Source organism: Nannospalax galili, unplaced genomic scaffold, assembly GCF_000622305.1.
Source record: "Nannospalax galili isolate Female #2095 unplaced genomic scaffold, S.galili_v1.0 scaffold786, whole genome shotgun sequence".
Classification (NCBI taxonomy): Eukaryota; Metazoa; Chordata; class Mammalia; order Rodentia; family Spalacidae; genus Nannospalax; species Nannospalax galili.
The window spans coordinates 2,361,214-2,384,567 of NW_008355774.1; the positions used below are offsets into that span (position 1 = coordinate 2,361,214).

At 42.4% G+C, this 23,354-nt stretch overlaps 1 protein-coding gene across 1 annotated transcript in view; it reads right to left on the reverse strand.

Moving 5' to 3' along the window:
* The window catches only part of LOC103750242 (F-box/WD repeat-containing protein 12-like), a 48,612-nt gene extending 28,923 nt beyond the window's left edge, over positions 1-19,689 (reverse strand). The window contains exons 1-9 of the mRNA XM_008853274.2: positions 19,600-19,689; positions 18,789-18,826; positions 18,412-18,596; positions 15,891-16,009; positions 14,385-14,594; positions 12,845-13,003; positions 11,656-11,866; positions 10,276-10,454; positions 9,817-9,941 (exon numbers count right to left, since the gene is read on the reverse strand). Coding sequence (XP_008851496.2) covers positions 9,817-9,941; positions 10,276-10,454; positions 11,656-11,866; positions 12,845-13,003; positions 14,385-14,594; positions 15,891-16,009; positions 18,412-18,596; positions 18,789-18,826; positions 19,600-19,689 — 1,316 coding nt within the window. The remainder of the gene's footprint in view (positions 1-9,816; positions 9,942-10,275; positions 10,455-11,655; positions 11,867-12,844; positions 13,004-14,384; positions 14,595-15,890; positions 16,010-18,411; positions 18,597-18,788; positions 18,827-19,599) is intronic.
* Positions 19,690-23,354: the final 3,665 nt, after the last annotated feature.

Below are 23,354 nucleotides of genomic sequence, written 5' to 3' on the forward strand. Positions count from 1 at the left end.
AGCTGCGCTATAGACTTACCCCAAGAGGCCTGAGGATAGTAGTGCAGGCTAGGAGAGTTAGCTGGTGGTGCAGGCCCAGCTTCACCAATTTTTTAATACCGAGGAAAGGCATGGCATCAACCAGGCCACTTTAAAGTGGCTGAGGGGGAAGATGGAGGGGTGAATGTTGCTTAGGGAGTCCCAGCCCGGAGAGCTGCGCTATAGACTTACCCCAAGAGGCCTGAGGATAGTAGTGCAGGCTAGGAGAGTTAGCCGGTGGTGCAGGCCCAGCTTCACCAATTTTTTAATACCGAGGAAAGGCATGGCATCAACCAGGCAACTTTAAAGTGGCTGAGGGGAACGTACACCAGGTGAGGTGACAGAGATGAAGCCTTGACTTGTGCCCAAGCCCAGAAGGCCCGAGAGCTGAGATAGTGGCACATGGGGGGAAGTCTCAGGAAAGGGCTTATTTTTAGTGTTTTGAGAAACTTGCAGATCTATTTCCAAAATTCCACCTTAGTTTTTGAGAGTCTCATACTGAAGCTGGATCTTGTGAATCTGACTAGACTGGCTGGCCAGCAAGCCCCAGAGATTCCACTATGTCTGTCTCTCCAATCCCTGGACTACAGGCATGTGCCAATGCACCTGGCTTTTCTGGTTTTTTGTTTTGAGACAGTTTCTATTTGTAGCCCCAGCTGGCCTAGAACTCGCTATGTGGAAGTTCAAAGGTAAGGTCGTGCCTGTTATCACTTCCTCTAACAGTCATGAGGCACTGTTACCCCAACTCTTTACCAACCGACATTTTCAATTCATGTGGGAGACTTGATAGTTTTACAGTGTATAATTGTTTAGGGCTGTTTTGTGGTTGAATGAGATTATCCTGTAACCCAGACTGGCCTCAAACTCAGAATCCTCCTGCCTCAGTCACCTGAGTGGTGGCATGCACCACCACACCTAGCTTTGTTTAGATTTTCTTTAAACTTTAAAATGGTCGAGAAAAAATTAGTATGGTCACACAAAATGTTTCTAATTTTTTCTCAATAAAACAAAAGGACTAAAGTTTGGCAGAAATTATGTTTAAATCAATAATTCTCCTGGGTGTATTGCAACCAGTGGTTCCACTAAACAGCCATGTGATAAAATGACCATCAGGTGGACAGTGCAGAGATGACTGAAAACTGTTCTGAGGCCGAGCTGTTCCACACGCAGTAGGGCTGAGAGATGACGATCACACTAGATTCCTGAGGCAGCTTACCAAATGACCACAATGAGGTGATGTAAGCTGTAGAAATGTGTTCTCTTCCAGGTCTGAATATGTCATGTCTGAAATCTGTAAGGCTGTGTTCTCTCCAGAGTTATAGGGGAGAATCCCTTCCTGGCCTCTGTCCTGTCATCCCTGGACTAGAGGCAGCACCACACCATCTCTGTCCCTACCAGTCACCTGCATATCTGTATACACATTCCCTTCCGAGTGTCTTTCATGTACACCTGTGATTGTATTTAGGGACCATCTGGATAAACTAAGATGAGCTTATGATCTTGAGACCCATAACCTATTCACATCTCTTTAAAAAAATTATTTTAAATTGTGTGTATGTATGTATGTATGTATGTGAGCTTGAGTGAAGGTGCCCTCACAGGTAGACACTGAAACTCCCTGGAGCTGGAGTTAGAGGCAGTTGTGAGCTTCCCCATGAGGGTACGGGGAACAGAACCCAGATCCTTGGCAGGAGCAATCTCTGCTCTTCATCACTGTGTCGTCTCTCCAGTTCCACTTGGTCACATCTTTTGCCAAATTAGGAGCATTCACATTTTTCTTATCTAAAGTAATACAAGTTCCCTGGATTAGGACATGGAGAGTGTCTTTTAGGACGGGCCACCTGCCAAACCACTGCAGTTATCGAAGAAAGCAGCGTTTGCATGCCTGCTTTGGTTCCAAACTCCCAGAATAATTATTTCTACATCAACAAGGGCCTGTTAGAAAAAGTGCACGAAGATTTGTTGTTGAGACTGGGTCTCACTATGCAACCTCGGTTGCCTTAGAACTCACTGTGTACATTAGGCTGGCCTGAAAATGACAGCTATCCTCCTACCTCTCTGCCTCTCCAGTGTTGGGATTGAAGGTGTGAGCCACCTCACCCAGCCCCCTCATCACTTCTTAACACTAAAATCATTGTCCTGGGCTTGCAAATAGACCTTTATTATATTAAGGAAGAGGACATACAGTCAATTCAATTGGCTTTCAAGAATATACATATTCAAAGTATATATATCTGCAGAAAGCTGGCATGCTGAGCTCTGGACACCTCACGCACTATGCTCACATTATCGCAGATTGTGTTGGAGGTGTGGCTGCCAAGAGAGAAAACAAGATTGCTGGACAAATGGGAAAGTAGGTGTTTCCATGAGCATTAAATTATGTAAACTTTCTTCCCAATTGGTCTTTTAATCATATTCTAACTTATTTTTAATTTTTTTCTTATTGAATTTTTGTGAATTTCATACAATATATTTTGATCATGTTTAGACTTGCTCCCATATCTGTACCCGTCTTATAGCACCCCTCACCAGATTTCATGTACTATGTCATATATATTATCTATCTAGATATATCTAGTCAAGTTTGTGTCCTCAAATGTCCTTCAGTGTAGGTCCATTCACTGGGGCCTTGTTGATCTATCTAGCATCACTTCCTTAAAGAAAACCAACTCTCCCCCTCTCAGTTGCCAATAGTTGCCAATAGTTCCTCAGCTATGCTGGGATTTTGTCTGGATTGAGCTTTTATGGGTCTTGTGCATGCTGTCACCATTGCTGTGAGTTCATGTGACTAACTTCCTAGCTGTGTGGAGAACTGTTTCCTTGAGGTCATCAACCACCTCTGGCTCTTACAGTCTTTCTTCCCCCTCTTCCACAATGGTCCCTGAGCCTTGGGTGGCAGAGGCTTGATATTGGTGATCTATTCAGGGACAAGCACTCTGCAGGCTCTTGTTCTTTGCCCTTTGGTCAGTTGTGGTTTCTGGGTTAATAACTATCTGTTGCGTGAGGAAGCTTTGCTGGTTAAAAACAATTTTTTAAAATGTTTATTTCCACCATGGAAGTCAGAGCACAACCTGCTGAGGCACAAGAACTGTCAGGAGCTTGAGGTAGTTTGAGGCTAGTCTAGGCTACATATTGCGATCCTGTTTCAAAAACTAAAACTAAAACCCAGAAGTTTAAAATCTTTTAAATATTTATTTATTTTCATTTTATGTATATGAATGTATTGTCTGCATGTATGCAAGTGTGCCTGTGTCGTGCAATGCCCACGGAGGTCAGAAGAGGGTGTTGGATTCCCTTTGAACTTGAGTTACAGTTGTTAACTGACATGTGGGTGCTGGAAATTGCACCCAGGTCCTATCCAAGAGCAGCCAGTGCTCTTACCCACTGACCCAGCTGTCCAGCCCCCAGAAGATTTAAATTTGTAAATTTATTTTAAAATAGAATTCTGCTCCCTTTGAAAATTCTTCTTCTACTCAGAGTGAACATAGCTAAAGAAGCCATGCCTCCCTGACCACTGGGTGACATAGATGGTAGGGTATGGTCCTGCCTCCCTGTCCACTGGGTGACATAGATGGTAGGGTATGGTCCTGCCTCCCTGTCCACTGGATGACATAGATGGTAGGGTATGGTCCTGCCTCCCTGTCCACTGGATGGCATAGAATGATGGGGTACAGTCCTGTCAGTCATTCACATTATGTATTAATGAGGTGGCACTTCCATCCTCTCTTTTAGGAACTCATATGTTTTGGGCCTGTCTTGCACTAATCCAAGTTGACATCTCCTTTGCACTAAGGAGAATAGAAGTGGCAGTGACCTCTCTCCCCACCAGGCATGTTGAGAACACAGCAGACACTCCCACTGGGGGGTGGGGCTCACTTGGGAGAATTCATACTCTACATGTGCAAGACCTTGCGACCTTGCTTCAACCCCAGAGCAAGATAAAATCTTCCCCAATTGGTAAATCTACAGATTCTTTTTTTTTTTTTTGAGACAGGATCTCCCTGTAGCCCCAGGTGGCCTAGAACTTCCTATATAGACCAGGCTGGCCTCAGTCTCACAGAGATCCTCCTGCCTCCTGAGTGCTTGGATTAAAGGCATATATCACCATGTCCAGTCCTTTGTTTTTAATTTAGGTATCTTTCAAAAGCTGATCAAACTCAAACAGGTTAAGCTCCAAATTTTCATATTAGACATGCCATAATCAAATTCCTGAAAACAAAACAAAGAAAAAAGAACTTGAAACCAGATGAAACTGTCTTCTCTACAGAATGACAGATTTGAATAGCAATGCATTTCTCATCAGATGTCTCAGATGCAAGAAGAGGTAAACCATTTTTCAGATGCTGAAGAGAAAGAAGGTAATGCCAGTAAAAAGACCAAAATGATTGAGGGACAGAGGCAGGAGGATCAGGTCTTTGAGGCCAGCCAGGCTACAAAGCATTCTTTCTAAAACAGAAAAACTAAACAAAGAAAAACAAGAAATATACACAAAAACACACAGAGCCATGAAAATACCCTCAAAATTGGGACAGGAGAGGTGCTTTCAGCTGGTTAAGAGCATTTATTCCTCTTCCAGAGGACCTGGGTTCAGCTCCCAGCACCCACATTGTGGTGAAAAACCATTTATAGCTCCAGTTCTAGGGATCTGACACTTTCTTCTGGCCTCCACAGGCACTGCATGCCTTTGATATACTTACATACACGCAGACAAAACAACCATATACATAAAATGAAAATAAATAAATGAAAAATAAAAAAGTAATAACCTCAAATACCAAATCTATCTTGAGCAAAAGGAAAAAACTAGACATATGGTGTCAGGTGTGGTGGTTCCCTTAATCTCAGCACTCAGGAGGCAGAAGCAGGCCAATCTCTCAGCGATAGAAGCCAGCCTGGTCTACATAGCAATTTCTAGGCCAGCCAGGACTACCGAAAAACCAGACCAGACAAACAGCAAAAACAACAACAAAAAAACCTGAAGATATCACAGTACTGGATTTAAAAGTATATCACACAAGGTATTGTGATCAAAACAGAATGGCATTGGCATAAAAACAGATGCATCAGGAACAACTTACACATTTTTGATTAATTTTTTTTGACAAGGCTACTAGAAGACACTATGGAAAAGGAGAAGTCTCTCCAATAAATGGTATTGGGGAAATTGGATATCCACTTTCAAAAGAATGAAGCTACATCCTTATCTTATCCATTATGCAATATTTGACTTAAAATAAGTTATAGACAGATTAGACCTGAAACTTGAAAATGGTTGAAAGAAAACCTAGGGGGAAAAGATTTCTGGGCTAAGACCTCAGAAGCACAGGCAACAAAAGCAAAAATCGGAATGTATCAAACTACAAAACTTCACAGAAAATGAAACAGTTAACAGTGTGAGGAGAAAACCCCTTCTCAAAATGAAAATAACCTTTTTGAGATAAGATTTTGCTATATAGTCCAGGCTGTCCTTGAACTCCTTATGTAACCCAGACTATCCTCCAACGCAAAGTAACTCTTCTGCCTCTATCTCCTGAGTGCTGGGATTATAGCGTGTGCCACCATGACAGGCAGGAGAAAATACTACTAAAATACATGTAAAACATTATACTGGTTAATTGTCATGCGCTGTTTGCCCTTCTTGAAATCAAAATCTGGGAGTGAAGAGGCCCCTTGCCTCAGATTTAAACATGTTTATGTCAAGTGCCCCCCAGCTCTCCCTGTCTTGGGGCAGGCTGGTCTCCTGACCCCATAACAGGGAGAAAGGAGAACAGCAAACAGTTAAAGATATTGAAAACACTATAACCTTCAGAATAGCTAGAAGATAAACCAGCTCCAATAGAGGTTATGATAGCTGATCCTATGGTATAAAAATCTCTGAGGTGGGAACCAGAGACTAGAAAATCATCTGGGAGAACTCACTCTGCTCTGCCCAAGACTCTCAGTGTGGAACTCCGGCTGCCTGGGGGTTTCCCTTAGCCATTTCTGCTGGATGCTGTAAACACCTGATTTGGTGATGTTTGCTGTTTCTCTGCTACTTGTTATTTGCTCTTTTACTTTTGCTTGCTACATACTTAATAAACTAAAACAGAACAATACATCAAACAAGGAGCAGGTATCCAAGATATACAAGGAGCTCAATAGTAACAACAAAATAGCCCTAGAAAGTAAAATGAGAAAATGACATGAAGAGATATTTCTCACTGGACATGGTGGTGCATACCTGCAACTCTAGCACTTGGGAGGTGGAAGCAAGAGGATCAGGAATTCAGGGCCAGCCTCAGCTACAGAACATACAAATCATAGCATGGCAGAGACAGGAGGATCAGAAGTTCAAAGCCATCCTCAGCTAGATATTAACTATAAAGCAAGGTTGGAAGACATGAGACCCTGTGTCAAAACAACAAAAGTAACAACAAAAAATATGTAAATGAGCAACAAATTAGTGAAAAATAGTATCTCACATCAGGGAAAAACAAAATTTAACCAAAATAAGATATAATCTATCATTTGTTAGAGTAGATTTGTGCAGCAGATTAAAAGTAACAAGTATTTACAAAGATGAGGAGAAAAAACCCTGTACACTGCTGTGTGGAATATAAATTGATGCAGCCACTTTGGAACACAGTGGAAATTGTTCAAAACTCTAAAGTCAGAACTACAGTAGCAATACCACTTCTGGGTGTATATTTAAAGAAATTGAGATCAATGTTAAAGTGTCTGGAAGTGTAATGCCAGCTTTTGAGTCATGACGATTACATTGAATGCTAGCCTTGGCTAAAAAGTAGGTTCCAGACTGGTTTGAACCACAGTGTGAGATCCTTTCTCAAAAATTAGCATATGACCACTGGATGGGCTGACTAGACTCCAGTGAACGCATTTACACTAAAGGACATTTGGATACAAACACCTGAATGAATAGGACTCAGCATGTATGGCAGAGTGCATGGGGTTCGGTGGGGGGATAAGGGTAGGCATGGACTGGGGAGGGGGGTTCTGCATTTGAGTGGGAAATGAATGAAATTTAAAGTGTTCAATTAAAAAATTACAAACAAAATGTTAAGGAAACACATATATTCTTTATCTTGCCCTTATAAAACTTAATTCAAAACGGACATAAATTAAATCCAAAACTAACAACTAAGGTTGCTGAGGATATAGTTCAGTTGGTAAAGGGCTTGCTTAGCCTGCATGAAACCCTTGGTTCCACTTCCAACAATGCATAAGCCAGGCATGGTGGCACAAATCCTAGCACCGTGAAGACAGGAGGATTAGAAGTTCAAGGTCATCCTTGTCTAGATATCAAGTTTGAGGCCAGCTTGGGATCTATGACACCCTGCCTCAAAACAACAATGAAACTCTAACAATTATAACAATTTTTAAAGACAAACTCTTTAGGCAAATACACACAAAAATCTATTCTCACTATTTCCAATTGGAAACAAGGTAAATGTCCTTGTCCTCTACGAAGCTCTGCACACTGGAACACTGCTCAGCCACGCAGAGGAGTGAACTATTGCTGCCCACAGCACGGTGAGCCTCAAAACACCATGCTCATTGAAAGAGGCCAGCCAAGAGGGATACAGACTCATTCTGTTTACACACAGAAAGAAAACTTAAAAATATAGCCGAATAACTTAGAGGGTCAGAAAATGAATCGGTGGTTGTCTGGTGCTAGAAAAGGGATGGGTTGCAATGGGACAGAGGAAACTGGTGACATTTTGTGGTTTGACTGTGTTTCTGATTATAGAACTTTGTGTTTTTCTCCCAAATTGTGTGTCAGACAATTGGACATTATTGGACATAAAATATCCCTGTTTTATTAAAATATTCATTGGAGAACTGGAAAGATGGCTCAACAGTTAAGAGTGCTTGCTGCTCTTCCAGAGGACCTGAGTTCAGATCCCAGCACCCATGTCAGGAGGCTCACAACCACCTGTAACTCCAGCTCTGGGTGATGGGGAACCCTCTTCTAGCCTCTGCAGACACAAGCACATATATGTGCACATATACACAAACACACCCACACATAATTAAAAATACATATAAATCTTTAAAAATTATTCAGAGGGAGAAAAGATTGTTGTGCAGTTGAGGAGGGGACATGGTTAAATTTTTTAAAGAAATAAGTGTTTATTATTATTAGGTAGGATACAGAGAGAAAAAATGGAGGGAAATGTCTGCCAAGTGTCATTATATGTATTTAAAATATTTTTGGCTTCAAAATCACCAGAAATATCTTATTCTAGCATAGATATTTTTCCATTTTTATTAATAAAAGTGGCACAATATTTCATTGTTTGGATATATAATAACTTAAATGTTCCATTTTTGAATATTTTGAGACAGTGCCTTACTTTGTAGCTCTGACTGGCATGGAACTCACTCTGTAGACCTATAGAGCAAACTAGACTCAGACTCACAGAGATCTGCCTGCCTCTGCCTCCACCTTGTGAGTGTTGGGATTAAAGGCAATTGCCACCATGTCTGGCTAAATTCCTTCTACCATGTAGATTCTAGCTCTCAAAATCAGGTTATCAGGTTTGGCAGCAGGTACCCTTACCTGCTAAGACAACTCATTGGCCCTCAAAAATGTCTGATGTTTGAATAGTTTGTATTTTCCAGCATCAGGCCATCCCTCACAATACTGCAATAAATACCTAGTAGGTTTTCTTGTATTCTTTCTTTCTTTCTTTCTTTCTTTCTTTCTTTCTTTCTTTCTTTCTTCCTTTCTGAGACAGGAAATCATATGTTTCAGGCTGGTCTCTGAGGATGAACTTGAAATCTTTATTTTCTTGATTCTGTCTAAGTGCTGGGATTATAGACATGTGCTACCACACACCCAGTTTATGCATTGCTGGTAAAGAAACTAGCCTCTTGCTCACTAGGCAAGCACTCTACCAGCTGAGCCAAGTCCTCAGCTCTCAGTTAGTATGTTTTAATCATTGGAGGCACACATGTAAAATAAATTCATTGGAGGGGGCATTGGCAGTTCAAAGGCTCTATGTACATATATTTGTTAGATGTTGCCCCCCTCAAAGCAATATAAAGATAAGAGGAAGAGGAATAATGTGAAAGAAAACATTTGTAAAGCACATGAAAGATTTGAGTTCTAGATCTAGTACATACACAGACACACAGACACACAGACACACAGACACACACACACACACACACACACACACGCAAATCAAGGGAAAGTTTTTCTGATCTCGCTAAATTGTGTAGGCTGGCTCAAACTCTCGAGAGCCCAAGCTGGCTTCAAACTTGCAATTCTCTGCCTCAAGTCTCCTTGGTGCTGGGATTACAGGTCAGCAGCATCATACCTTGCTCATGCTAAATAATTTGGATGAAGACAAGTAGCCCAAGGGAAAAATTAGCTAGAAGGAGACAAAGACAACTCAACAAAAAAGCAACACAAGTGGGAACTGGAACTCAAAAAGTCACAAATACTGCAAGTAAAGGTGAAACATGAGGGCACCATCTCTCCTTTCCTCCTTGTGCAAACTGAGTGTAAACTGAAGCACCTGAAAGCCTTTTGAGGTCTACTGCACAGGCTGGCTTCAAACATAGTAATATGTAGCTCAGGATGATCTTGAACTTCTGATCCTCCTGCCTCTACCTCCTAAGTGTTGGAATTTCAGGCATGCACAAAGCACACCTCATTTTATGTAGTGCTGGGGATCACAGATTTATTCACATATATCCACAGGATTCTCAAAAATTATATTATTCTTCATTCATTTTTATGTAGAAATTTTAAAAATTAAGATAAAGTTTGAGTCACAAAGCAGGGCTTACCAGTGTGGTGGCAGACTCTTCATGTTTTCCAGATGACAGCAGCTCTTGAGGTGACGGCCTCCCTCTTCCCACATGTATACATGCAGAGAACCATCCTGAGATGTGGCGAGGACATGGAGAGAATCCTTCAAAGGACACCCAGATGTGAGTGAACAGGAGTCAAGTTTAGATCAGATCAAAACACAGGGAGAGGGCCAGTAAGATGGCTCAGCAGGTAAAGGCACTTAGTATGCAAACCTGACCACCTTGAGATAGATCCCTAAAACCCACATAAAGGTGGAAGGAGAGAACCAACTCCTCAAAGTTATCCTCTGGCCTTCACATATGTGCCACATCATAAAGGGACACACACACACACACACACACACACACACACACACACACACAGAGTGATAATAGAAAAAATTTAAGGCACTAAACAGATAAACCACACACAGAGAAGGGAAGCATCCCACATACCACCCATAAGGTTGTGATGTCGTTCTGGTGGTTGTCAAATCGATGCAGCTGGAGGCCATCAATGGTGTAGAGGAACAGATATGGCCCACTCCCAAAGACAATCACATTTTCATCACTGATGCCCATGAGCATTGGAAAGTCTATATGAGGTGGCAACAGGAAGTTTGCAATCTGCTGTGCTGTTTTCATACAAAACACATACATGTAAACATGCACGTCATTTTAGAATAATTTAGTAAGAGCAATAACTAAACATTGAATGAAAACATACTCTCTTTCCATGGGACTCCAGTCTGGTGGAACAATGAAGATAGTTCAGGGGTCTCACAAATCCATACCATTGACCATGGTAAGGTGTGCTATGACACAGGAATACTTGTGGACCATCAGTAGCCGTTCAAACAATGGAAAAATGTATTCCTCCATACATGTTAAGTCCTATCCAGCCAAGCATTTGTACCCAGATGTCCTTCAGTGCAAATTCATCCACTGGAGTCTAGTCAGCCTATCTAGAGATTATAAGTAAGGCCTATTATCCCTCACCCAGTAGTAATCAGTCTCCAATAGTTCCTATGTATAGCAGAATACAGGAGGTCTGGTGGGGAGGGGCATGGATGATGGAGGGGGTCTAAATTTGATTAAGAATAGTTGTATGAAACGTACAAAAGCTCAATAAAAATTTTAAAACAAGTTGGGAAAATGCCTATACTGGGAAAGGACATTGGAACCCAGACCCTAATACATGATGTATCTGAAATATGTCTTCCCAAAGGGCAGGGTATAGTGGTCTTCTGAGTATGAGAGTCAAATAGGCACGAGTTCACACCCAGCTAAGGTACCCCTCTGGTACCTTTACAGAGACTGACATTTAAAAATATTTTTGGCTTAAAGTAAGTGGCTGAGGGATAGGGAGTGAATGTTTCTTTTTTAAATGATTGTTTTAACATTATTTGTTTACTGTGTTTATGTGCTTCTGTGTGTATGGGCATGGGCACATATGCCACAGCATGCATGTGGAAGCCAGAGGACAACTTGATAAAGTTGATTCTCTCCTTCTAGCATGTGGGTCCCAGGGAATTGAACTCAGGTCATCAAGCTTGATGGCAAGTATTCCTACTCACTTAGCAATCTTGCTAATGAAGTTTTTATTGTTTATAATAATACAGTTTTCATTTTTAAAAAAGTTATTATTATTCTATGTGTGTGTGCACTTAGCCATCTCACCAGCTCCATTTTTGGGTTTTTTTGAGAAAAGATCCTGCTATACAGCTCAAGTTGGTCACAAACTTATCTTTCTGCCTTGGCCTGCTGAGAGCTGGAATTATGGGGTTTCACAACTATGCATGGCTTGAGAAGTCTTTCTAAGGTATCAAGGCCTACCTAAGACACGTTCTTTGTTCCCATTCTTCTCCAATCTTAGATCAAAGGTGATAAATCCTATGAATTTGTGGGTGTGTGTCCGGTACATCAGTGTTATTCTGTTTTCCCTTCTTGGGGTCCAGCAAGCTTTGAAGCATAATGGAAATGGGAGACAGGCATACAGAGGGGAGCAGTACTCTGATGGTTTCAGTAAGCATTCCGTTAGATACACCTGCGGAGAGAGTAGCACATGGGGAGTTGGTGAAGACGGATACTACAGCAGCCTGGCACATGAGTGACTCCAGGTGTGTCCTTAGGAAGGAATCCTTGTGTGACTGGCTCTGTTCATCATCCCAGGGAGGGCTGAGCAGTCACTGCCTTCACTCAGTATGTGAGTAACTCACAGCGTTTCTGTCCCTGTCATATTCAGATAGAATGGATTCCTGATGTAGACAACAGGGTTATACATTTATCCTGCCACATAGGACTCTTCATCAGACTGAGGTTGGTTAAGTAGAATTTCCCTTCTCAAAGGACTAGTCAAATAGTCTAAGGGCTGGGTTTTTTTTTTTGTTGTTGTTGTTTTGTTTTGTTTCTTTCTCTTTTAAATCTGGAGTCATTGAGACAGGGTCTCACTGCATAGCCCAGGATAGCCTTAAACTCACAGCAATTTTCTTCCACTAGATTTAAACCCTTCCCTCCAGAATCCATCCCCCAGTATTGGGATTACAGGCCTGTGCCACTATATCCAGCACTGTTTTTATCACATTCCCTTTTAACTCCTTGTTCATTGGTGCCCAGTCCACAGGTACTATGAGGCAGATGAGCTGCTCAGAGACAGAACTTTTTCAGGGCCGATACACATTTATTTGCCTTTGGACATTTCTCTACTTTCTAGTCAAGGGAGAGGAAAGTTAAGAAAGCAAAAGTAAAGATTTCCAGGGACCCTCCCTTCTTGATACCTCTCTCACCTTCTTTTATCTTCTGTCTGGGCTAGCCTTCACAAACACATTAATAAACATTTGCCTTTGTGACTGAACATGACTGTCTCCAGAGCTTTGTATTCTGACTCTAGGAAGGGCTTCTGCTTGTGCTAGTCTTAGAGGAGAGGAAGCATGATGCCTGAGCCTCCTTGAGGTCTGGAGCTCCTCTGACTCATCCTAACTTGCCCCTCCCATCCTGAAGTTGAAGCTCCCAGAATAGCACCTACCTTTGGCAAGATGCTCTCATGCAGCTTAGATGTAAAGACCCATCTGTTATCAGGAGAGCAGTGTAAGAATTGAACGGGATATTCAAATGCTTTGACTTTAGAAACACACCATAATGATGGAATTATAAATGTGTAGATGTCGCCCTCATAATCGCCCACCTGAAACCAAAGCATCAGCACCTGTCAGTAGAAAAACATATGAAATCCTCAAGTACAATGGAGGCAGTGCTGTCAGCTCTGAGATACTCCACCATTTCTTCAATACCATGAAAGAGATCCAAATCTCTGAGCAACCTGCCTCACAGATGGTTGGCAAGATCCCATGGAAGAAGACATTTTAGTGCTGGCAAATGGTTCAGTGGGTAAGAGCTTGTAGTGTTCTTGCAGAGGACCTTAGTTCACTTCCCCATACCCACATCAGTCTGCTTACAGCCACCTGTAACTTCAGGTCAAAGGAATCTGACATCCTCTTCTAGAATCTATAGATACCTGCACACACACACACACACACACACACACACACACACACACACACATACACACACACATACAATTAAAAATAAAGACTTTAGGGACTCGAGAGACAGCTCAGTGGTTAAGAGCAGTGGCTGTTCTTGCAGAAGAGTTGGGTTCAAATCCCAGCACCCACATGGTGGCTAACAACCATTTGTAACTTCAGCTCTAGGGGATCTGACTCCCTCTTCTGACCTCTGTGGGCATTGCATGACACGAATGCACTTACATACATTCAGGCAATACACTTATACACATAAAATAAAAATAATAAGTAAAATTAAAAAGAAACAAAGACTTTATAAACCTCAAAATGCTCTTCCCAAGGACTCACTGGGACATCAACAGTATCTTTTTCCTGAATGTTTGACAAAATCTCCATCTTTCGTTCCATTGTCCCAGTCCAAGTATATGGACTTAATAGTAAGAAATCTTTGAAACACAACACAGATATGAAATAATTCATGAAAGTGTGTTGTATATTCAAATATATGTATGCAGGTATGCATGCAACTGTGCATGCCTGTGCACACATTGAGGCCAGAGAGGTTCCCAAGTGTCCTGCCTTAGCACTCTCCACTTTATTCCTGTAAGACAGTCTCTCATTGAACCTGGAGCTAGGCTGTTTGCCAGCAGGTCCATTTGATCCTTCTGTCTTCCTCACTTATCCTTCAGAGGGTCATGAGGTTACAGGCACATGTAGCCCCACCCCACTTTTTAATCTCGATTCTAGGGGTTGGAACTTAGGTCCCTTTGCTTGCAGAGCAAGCACTTTACCCACTGAACAATCTCCCATGTATATAGAAAAATTTATTGTTTTTAGGAGAATAACTGGCAAAATATATGTGAGGTAGGTCAAAGGCCAAGATTGTCTGGAAGTTTCTAGGGTCAACATTGATTGGTACATTGTGATGACTCTCAGGTAAGCAGGAATGGCTACAAAATGGCTGAGACTGGACAGCAATGGGCTGCCTAGGCAGAAGGCATTTTGTTCTGTGCACCTACTCCAGATTTTGGGGTTACTTACCAATAGGAACGGGCCATCCTTTGTAAGAAAAGCTTTCAAAGTAAAACATTCATGGGGCATGATATGAGTGGCCACAGCATCCCTATCACAACAGTTCCACACTTTGATGGTTCTTTCCATGTCAGCAGTGATGGCAAGCTGCATCTCAGGGAGGGTAGCCAGATTGTTAATGAAGTTCTGCTGGACTGGGCTTGACCAGATCATAATACCCTAGGGAGTAAGAGCAGTACTGCATCCAAGCATCTCTGCATATGCACTGTGCTTTCATCCCACCAGTTTAATTCTTTTATAATTTTGTAAAAGGAAATAAAGAAATCCATGAGAAAACAGAGGGCAGGCACAAGCCTATAATCCCAGAGCATGGGAGGTGGAGGCAGGAAGATCAGGAACTCGAGATCACCTCAGCTACATAACCAGTTGATACCAGTCTGAGAGACACCAGAACTTGTCTTAATAAAACAAAAAAACCAGGGGCTGGAGAGATGCTTAGCAGTTAGGAGGATTGATTGCTCTTGCAGATACCTGGGTTCAGTTTCTAGCACCCACATGTAATTTCTAACAACCATCTGTAATTCCAGTTTCAGGAGGTCCCACACCTTTACTGGTGTCTTTGAGCATTTCAAGCACATGGTGTGCTTATGTACACAAAGGCAAACCACACATATACATTAAATAATAAATAAAATTTAAAGAAACAAAAATCCAAAACATACCATCAAAAACTAAGTAATCAACTTAAAAATGGGTAAATGATCTCAACGGGTACTTCTATAAAAAGAAACATTAATTTCTAATAAATACATAACAGCATACCGAATGTCATTAATCATCAGGAAATTGCAAATCAAAGCAATAATGAAATGCTATCCCACTTTGGTTAGAATGGCTATAATAAAAAAAAGAAAAAATATATCAAATGATGTTGAGGATATGGAGGTGGCAGTCTTTCACAGTAGTGGGAATATCAACTGGTGCAGTTGTTATTGATTCACTATGGAAATGTGCCAAAATCTACAAATGGAACTATCCTATATCCAGATATAGCCTAGTAGGCATATTTGTTAAGGAAATGAAGTCAAATACTAAAGAGAAAACCACGAGCTCATGCTTATTCCCATTCTAGTCACAACAGTGAAGGCATGGGACCAACAGGGGAGTAGATAATGAAGACATGATGTACACACAGCGGGGGAATGCGAGTCAGCCATGAGGGGGAATGCAACCAGGCCATTTGCAGAAAACGAGTGGAACTGGAGATCGTTATGCAAGTATCACAGTGAATCCCATGATTTTTGTGTAATTACAGTGTTAATAACTATAATAAAAGCAAATTCTCACATGTCTATGGTCTAAATGGAAAAGTTATAAATTTCACCTGTTTTGAAACTTTGCTTCTGGTATGGATTCCCAGCATTCCCCGTGTCCTTTTCCCTCTCAGCACTGTTTTGTGTTTCACAGAATGGACACGGGTCTGTGGAATTTTTGCTACTTGTTGGCCAGACTCACCTCTTGTGCATCCCAGGTAGAAAGTGTGCCCTTATCAGACACCGTGCAGAGGATGGACTTCCCTTGTCCATCCATGGTGAGACCACTTCCTGAGAGATACTTCACAAATCCAAAGTCTCCTGCAAAAACCCCCAACAATACTTGGCCGCTAGATAGGTGAGGGATGATTCAAATCAAATAAAGATATGTATGTTTTGTGGGATAGGGTCTCCCTCTAGTCACAGCTGACCTGAAACTTGCTAGGTAGACCAGGCTGGCCTCTGTCTCCCAAGTGCTAGGATTAAAGGCCTGTGCCACCACACCAGGAACAAATAAAGGTACCTTTTTAATCTTTGATGTATCATCATAGAATGGTTTGGGTAACAACTGTGAGCAGGCTGGAGAAAGAGTCAACCAAGCAAGCTGCAGGCTGACTATGTGGCCAGATATTGTTTTCCCCTTTAGTCTGTTTCTATAGCTATGGAATGGCTATAGAGGGTTGGGGATAGTCAAGTGGTAGAGTGTTTGCCTAGAATGAGATCATAGGTTGGATTCCTTGTAGCACCCTTTAAACTTCCTACATAGTGAATTCAAGGCCAGTTTGGGATACATAACACCTTGTATTTAGGGGCTAGAGAGATGGCTCAGCGGTAAGAGCACTGATTTTCTTGCAGAGGACCCAGGTTCAAGTCCCAGCACCTACATGGTGGCTAATGACTTTCCATAACTCCAGTTCCAGGGGGGTTGATGTTCTTCTGACCTCAATGGACATTGCGCAACACAGGTGCACTCACACACATGTAGGAAATACACTCATACAATAAAGATTTAAAAAAATAAGTAAAATATTAAAAAATGAAATAAAATAAAAATAAAAAGGGAAGCTAGAGAGATGGTTTCACATTTAAGGGTACTTGCTGCTTTTGCAGAGAACCCAGGTTCAGTTCCCAGCATATGGTGGGTAACAACTGTACTTAATTCAAGTTCCAGGGAATCCAATGAACTCTTCTGGTCACCAAGGGCATTGAATGACATGGGTGAACTTACATACATGCAGGCAAAACACTCATACACATAAAATTAAAACAAATGAATTGTCAGGCATGGTGGCACATGGTTTAAATCCCAGGACTTAGGGAGGCAGAAGCAGGAGGATCTCTATGAGATCAAGCCAGTCTGGTCTACAGAGCAAGTTCCAGGCCAGCTGGGGCTACAGGTAGATATTGTGTCAAGAAAAGAAGCAAGGGCTAGAGAGATGGCTCCGTGGTTAAAAGCACTGGCTGCTTTTGCAAAGGCCCTTGGTTCAATTTCCAGCACCCACATGGAGGCAAACAACCCTCCATACTCCAGTTTCAGGGGATCCAACGCCCTTTTCTGACCTCCACAGGCATGACACACATGCACTTACATACAGGCAATACACTCATACACATAAAATAAAATATTTTAAAAAATGATAAATAAAATTTAAAAATAAAAAACAAACAAGATAGAATAATATTTCCATCAGGAGAACTGGTTTTACAAAATTGTTCTCTGAATAAAAGTTTACAGAATGTGGGTCTCTGGACAGGATTCTTTTATTAAACTTCACCAACCCAGGGTTCTGGGACCATTTCGGAAGAAGGGTGGAAAGACTGTAAGAGCCAGGGGAGGAGGTGCATGACCATATGGAAAGAGTCTTATAGGCTCCTGGGACCTTGCTCACTTGAACTTACAGCAATGGTATCAGCATGCACAAGACCTATGCAAATTCAAGCAGACAAAAACCCTGCATAGAATTGGGAAAATGGGCAGCAGGCCCCAACCTTAGCCAAAGAACCATTGGCAGGTGATACTTCTAGGTGAGGGAGAGTTGATCTTCTTTAAAGGACAGACTGTAGATAGGCTGACTAGACCCCAGTGCGTGAACTTACAATGAGGGACATCTGGGTATACTAACTTGACTCAATAGGCCTTAACATAAATAACAGAATGCATGGTATCTGGTGGGCGGGACTATAGAAAGGGACACATGGGGGAGGGGATACAAATATGATGAAGATGTTTTTCATGAAATACACAAAAATTCAATAAAATATACAAAAAATAATTCTATGACCCTCACAAACATGCTGTGGCATGCATGCCCCTGTACACACACACACACACACACACACACACACACACAATCATCATCATCATCATCAATATTTTTAGAAAACACTTTCTCCATCAGAAAACCATCCCTAGTATTAAAAGGTTTGGGGATAAAATAAACCCTAGAGCTTATGCTGCTTAGGAATTTGCCCAATACATTTTCTCTCTGTTTTTATTCTAGGAGGGTGTAGGAAGATTTTGAAAAGGAAAGTGGCAAGACTGACTTTATGCTATGACATGAACTCTCTGACTCTTTTATTCAGCAGACCACAAGGGAGAATCATTGTGGGTTCCATGGCTATCACAGGAAACAGACCCTTTGAATTTAACTTCCCATCCTTTTATTGAATGAGAATACAGGACTGCATACAGGACCTCTACTCTAGGATGCATGTCTCCATACCATAGTCCCCAGCTATTTCTCGGTAGATGAAGTCATCCAGCCGAGCCCATTCCATGCAGCGTTCTTGCCTTGTTCGGTGGAGGAAGAACTGTTTCCAGGTCTGCGCGCCCAGCTGCTGCCATAGCTGTGTGCACAGGTGTTCCCGGGTGACGTCACCGAAGCACCATTTCCTCAGACACAGCCTCCTGCAAGGAAGAGTCACAGTCCCATCAGGCTGACCTGTCAGTTCACCTCCTCATCAGTTCACTCTCATCCACTGTTGGCAAGAACCTTTCCTCAGGCGGACCTTCCCGGGTGCATCCCCCACACCACAGGTGCAGGTGCACAATGAGATGGCCCGCCCTGCCCTTCCCTCCTCACCCTGCCCCTTTCCTTACCTCCACAGGCTCTCCCTGTCTGCGACCACATTCCAGCTCTATGGGAGAGAAAGAGGCAAGGCCGCAAGCAATACTCAAAACGGGCTTCTCCCTGCTCTCACTTGTTCTGGGCTGGACCCAACAGGTTCATCAAGCACAACCCCAGCTCTCAAGACCCAGCTAGCCTGAGAGACCTATTCCTGCTTATGCAGGGAAGCTGCCATCCTGTGAGAGCTCAGAGGAAGGAGGGCTGGTTTCCAAAGGCTTGAAATAGGAGCCTCCAGGAGAATTTAGGCAACACAATTTGCATCTATGAGCTTGTCCTTTTCATTTAACAGAATTCTGTTATGATTGTTGTTGTTAATGTTTTGAGATAGGATCTCATGTACCCCAGGCTAGCTTCAAACTGGTCATGTAATGAATTATGACCTTTCAGTACTGATTCCCTTGCTTCTAATGTCCTAAGTACTTTGATTACAGGCATGGACCACCACTCTCAACATATTTCCCAGGATTTGATGCCCTCAGAATGGATGATACTAACCCATAAATCTTCAATATATCACTTTGTAACTCTGCTGATTGGTGCTTATTGGTCAAGAAAAGTGACTGGAGCCTGGAGACGCTAGTGTGCCTTCACTGGATGGATAGGTCTGAATAACGTAAATGTAGGCAGGAATGAAGGAAGGCTGTGTGATGTGAGGCTGGGGGAGCTGAGACTCCATGGCTGAGAGTGAAAGACCAAAGGGGCCTCATGCAGGAACATACAAGTGGAGGAGTGCAAGGCAAGGAGCTGGTCAATTAGACAGCAGGGGACGGTGAGAGTCTTTACCTTGTTCACCTGGGCAGCCTGGAGCAAGCTGAAGCCGTCCAGATAGCTGAAGATTTCTGCCAGGGGCACTGCAGGCAAATGGATCTCCATCTCATCTGGCTGAGCACACGTTCAGTCTCCTTTCTCTCCTCCAGCTTGCTCTGAACTTAAAGGCTTGGCCAATGAGGGCAGCGTTTGGGGGGATTTCCACCCTCAGCCCATCAGGCTCTGACTGAAACAAGCCTCAGGTGGGCAGACTCTCAGTCTGACCTCCACTTGCCTCTTCCCAGGGCCAGATGCGCACAGCTGAGACTACCCCACCTAAACTCACCCCACGGTGCTGTTCATCAGGGAGATGAGCCCAACATCTTTCTGACACTGGGAACAGGAAGTTCATGACCTGGAGTCGCCCAAGTAGCTAATGTACTTGTCAGAACTTTCTAGGAAATATCAAGTGACACACTCTCCTTCCTCAGGTGCTATTACTCATGTGAAGCTCATTAAGTTGCTCCAGATTCCTAGTGTATGGAATCTGCTTGCCACAGTGCAAAGTCCATTTTGAGAACTGAATTGGCTCAGCAGGACCCATCTCTCGATGGCAACACAGCCTGTGTTTCTGCATTTGTGTATTCAATAGCTTTCTAGGAGACAGGGAAAGAAAGAACTGACAAGGCTGGAGAGATGGCTCAGTTTACAAAGTGCCTGCTGCGCAAGATGAAGACCTGAGTTCAAATCCCCAGCACCATGTAAAATCTGGGTACAGGGGTGTATGCCTGTAACACTGGTACTGGTGAGGCAGAAACAAGGGATTCTTGGGGCTTGTCAGTTAGGTAGTTGTCAGTTAGCTCCAGGATCACTGAGTTCTGTGTTAATAAAGAACATGGACAGTGATGGAGGAAGACATCTGACGTCTACCACCGGCCTTTGCACAGGCACACATACAGCCCCACACACAGCCACACACACACACACACACACACGCACACACACACACACACACAGAATCACCTGACAGACATCATTATAGTAATCTAAGGGAAGGGTCTTGACTGAGTTACATTTTTTTACAGTCAGTTCCTGCTCTGCCTGAGATGTGATGGTTTCCTAGAGTTACAAATCTCCCATGAACTTGACAGTGCATTCCAGTATATTTTAGAGTGTCATGGAATGAATGTTTGGATCCCTTCCAATATCCATGAGTTGGAATTCTAACTACATATACATGTATCAAAGTGCAATAAAGAAACTCATTTTGTTGTTTTTTAAATTGTTTTGTGTTGGGGAACCCTGCTGCTAGGGTTGTAATCCTCCATGTCTGGATAGCTCTAAGGAGCTCGGTGCTATATGGAAGGACTCCCCTTCTCAACAGGGGGCCTCCTGCTCTCTGCTTGACTTACCTGGAAAGTGCCGCCAAGCATGGATGCCTGACCTTATTTGGAACATGACCTTTGGCATAGTTACCTGGAGTAAAAACTACCCCCAGGTTTTTTCTATATGATAATTAGGCATTGCCGATAGTCGGATGATAGGAGCCCACTACCACATGTAAATAAAACATACTATGAGCACCTATCAGCTAAAGCATTGGCTACTGCCTCTACACCATATTTTCCCTAACCCCCACTGAATAAACAGAGCTGTTTCACTGAGCCTGGAGCTGTTTGTATCACTGAATCTGCCTCCGTGGAAGGGCTTTCTTCCGTCAGTGCTCACTGGCCGTCCTGACCCCGTTCGTTGCTTCTGCTCCCTTTGTCCTTTGGACCGGTGGCCGATGGCCCACGAGGAAAGGGAGAGACCCCACAGTTTTGTTTTGTTTCTTGAGGCAGGGTCCCATGTAGCCCAATCTAGTCTCAAATTTGTGTAGCTGAGGCTGGCCTGCAGCACCTGATCTTGTTTCCACCTTTTGAGTGCGTACTAGGATTGTATGTCTTGGACATATTTTCCATGGAAGCCCACTTAGCTTAGCATCCAACATAAACATATCATGCTGTAAAGTTACAGTTTTTAACCTTTTCAAACTATTTATTTTTTATTTTATGTATATGAGTGTATTGCCTGTATGCATGTAAGTGTACGTATATTGTGCAATGCCTGTGGAGGTCAGAAAAGGGCATCGGATCCCCTGGAAATGGCATTATGGATGTTTGTTAGCTGCCATGTGGGTGCTGGGAACCAAACCTCGGCAAGAGCAGCCAGTGCTCTTAAGAGCTGAACCATCTCTCCATCCCTGAAAAGTTATAGTTTTTAAAGTCTCTTCCCACATCTCTCACTCCCCTCACTCAATATTACCATATTATACTCAGTGGAATGGTACTTTTAACTTCAGTTCTCTTTGAGTTTTAGTTCTCTGATTGTTAGGAGGCTTTCGTGTGACTATGAACCATGTATGTTCCTCTTCCAAGAATGCTCCATGCACTGATGGCAGGTTTTTATGGTTACATTACATTTTAAACTGGTCTCTCTCTCTCTCTCTCTCTCTCTCTCTCTCATCTATCATCTATCTCTATCTATCTATCATCTACCTATCATCAATCTATCTATCATCTATCTATATATCTATATATATCATCTATCTATAGTGTGTGTTATATGTACACATGTGTGTGGGTACACATACTTGTGCATGTGCCCAGAGGCTAGAGGAGGGCATCCACTGTCCTCTTCCATCACAGTCTGTACATTAAGATTTTGAATTATTATATGACATGGGGAGTTTCTTTTCCCTAACTACTTGGTGTTCTGTATGCCTCTTTTCCTAGATTTGGCAAATTTTTTCTATGATTTTATTAAAAATATTTTCTGCATTTCTCTAATAACTAAAATGTTGAGCACCTCTTAAGGTGTTTCTTAGCCATTTTATTTCTTCATTTGAGAACTCTCTGTTCAGGTCTATAGCTCATTTTTTTATTTGTTATTTTTATTTTATGTGTATGCATGTATTGCCTACATGTAGGTAAGTGCACCCGTGTCGTGCAATGCCTGCGGAGGTCAGAAGAGGCTGTCGGATCCCCTGGAACTGGAGTTGTGGACAGTTGTTAGCTGCCATGTGGATGCTGGGATTTGAACCCTGGTCTTCCGCAAGAACAACCAGTGTTCTTAACCGCTGAGCCATCTCTCCAGCCCATTTTTTTTATTGGATCATTTATTTTCTTGTTTTTGTTTTTGTTTTTTGAGTTCTTTGTATCTTCGGGATATTGATCCTCCTTTGTCAAATGTGTAGCTGTTAAAGATTTTCTCCAACTCAGTGGGTTTCCTCTTCATTTCCTTGGTTGTTTCTTTTGCTGTACAGAAGCTTTGTAGCTTAATGAGGTCCCACTTATTGATTGTTGACTTTAATGCCTGAGCAGCTGATGTCTGATTTAGAAAGTTCTTTCCTATGCCTATATCTTGGAGGATACTGCCTATATATTCTTCTAGCAGTTTCAGAGTTTCGGGTTTTATATTGAGGTTTTTGATACATTTGAGAAATGCAGATAAAAACCACTTTAAGTTTCCATCTCACCCCAGTCGGACTGGCTAAGATCAAGAGGATGAAGAACATCAAATGCTGGTAAGGATGTGGAGAAAGGGGAACACTCATTCACTACTGGTGGGAATGCAAACTTGTGTAAGCACTATGGAAAGCAGTGTGGAGAACTCTCAAAAAATTAAAAATGAATCTATCACATGATCCAGTCATACCACTCCTTGACATATACTGAAAGAACTCGTCCAACTGTAGAGATACCTGTACATCCATATTTTTGCTGCTTTCTTCACAATAGCTAAGGAATGGA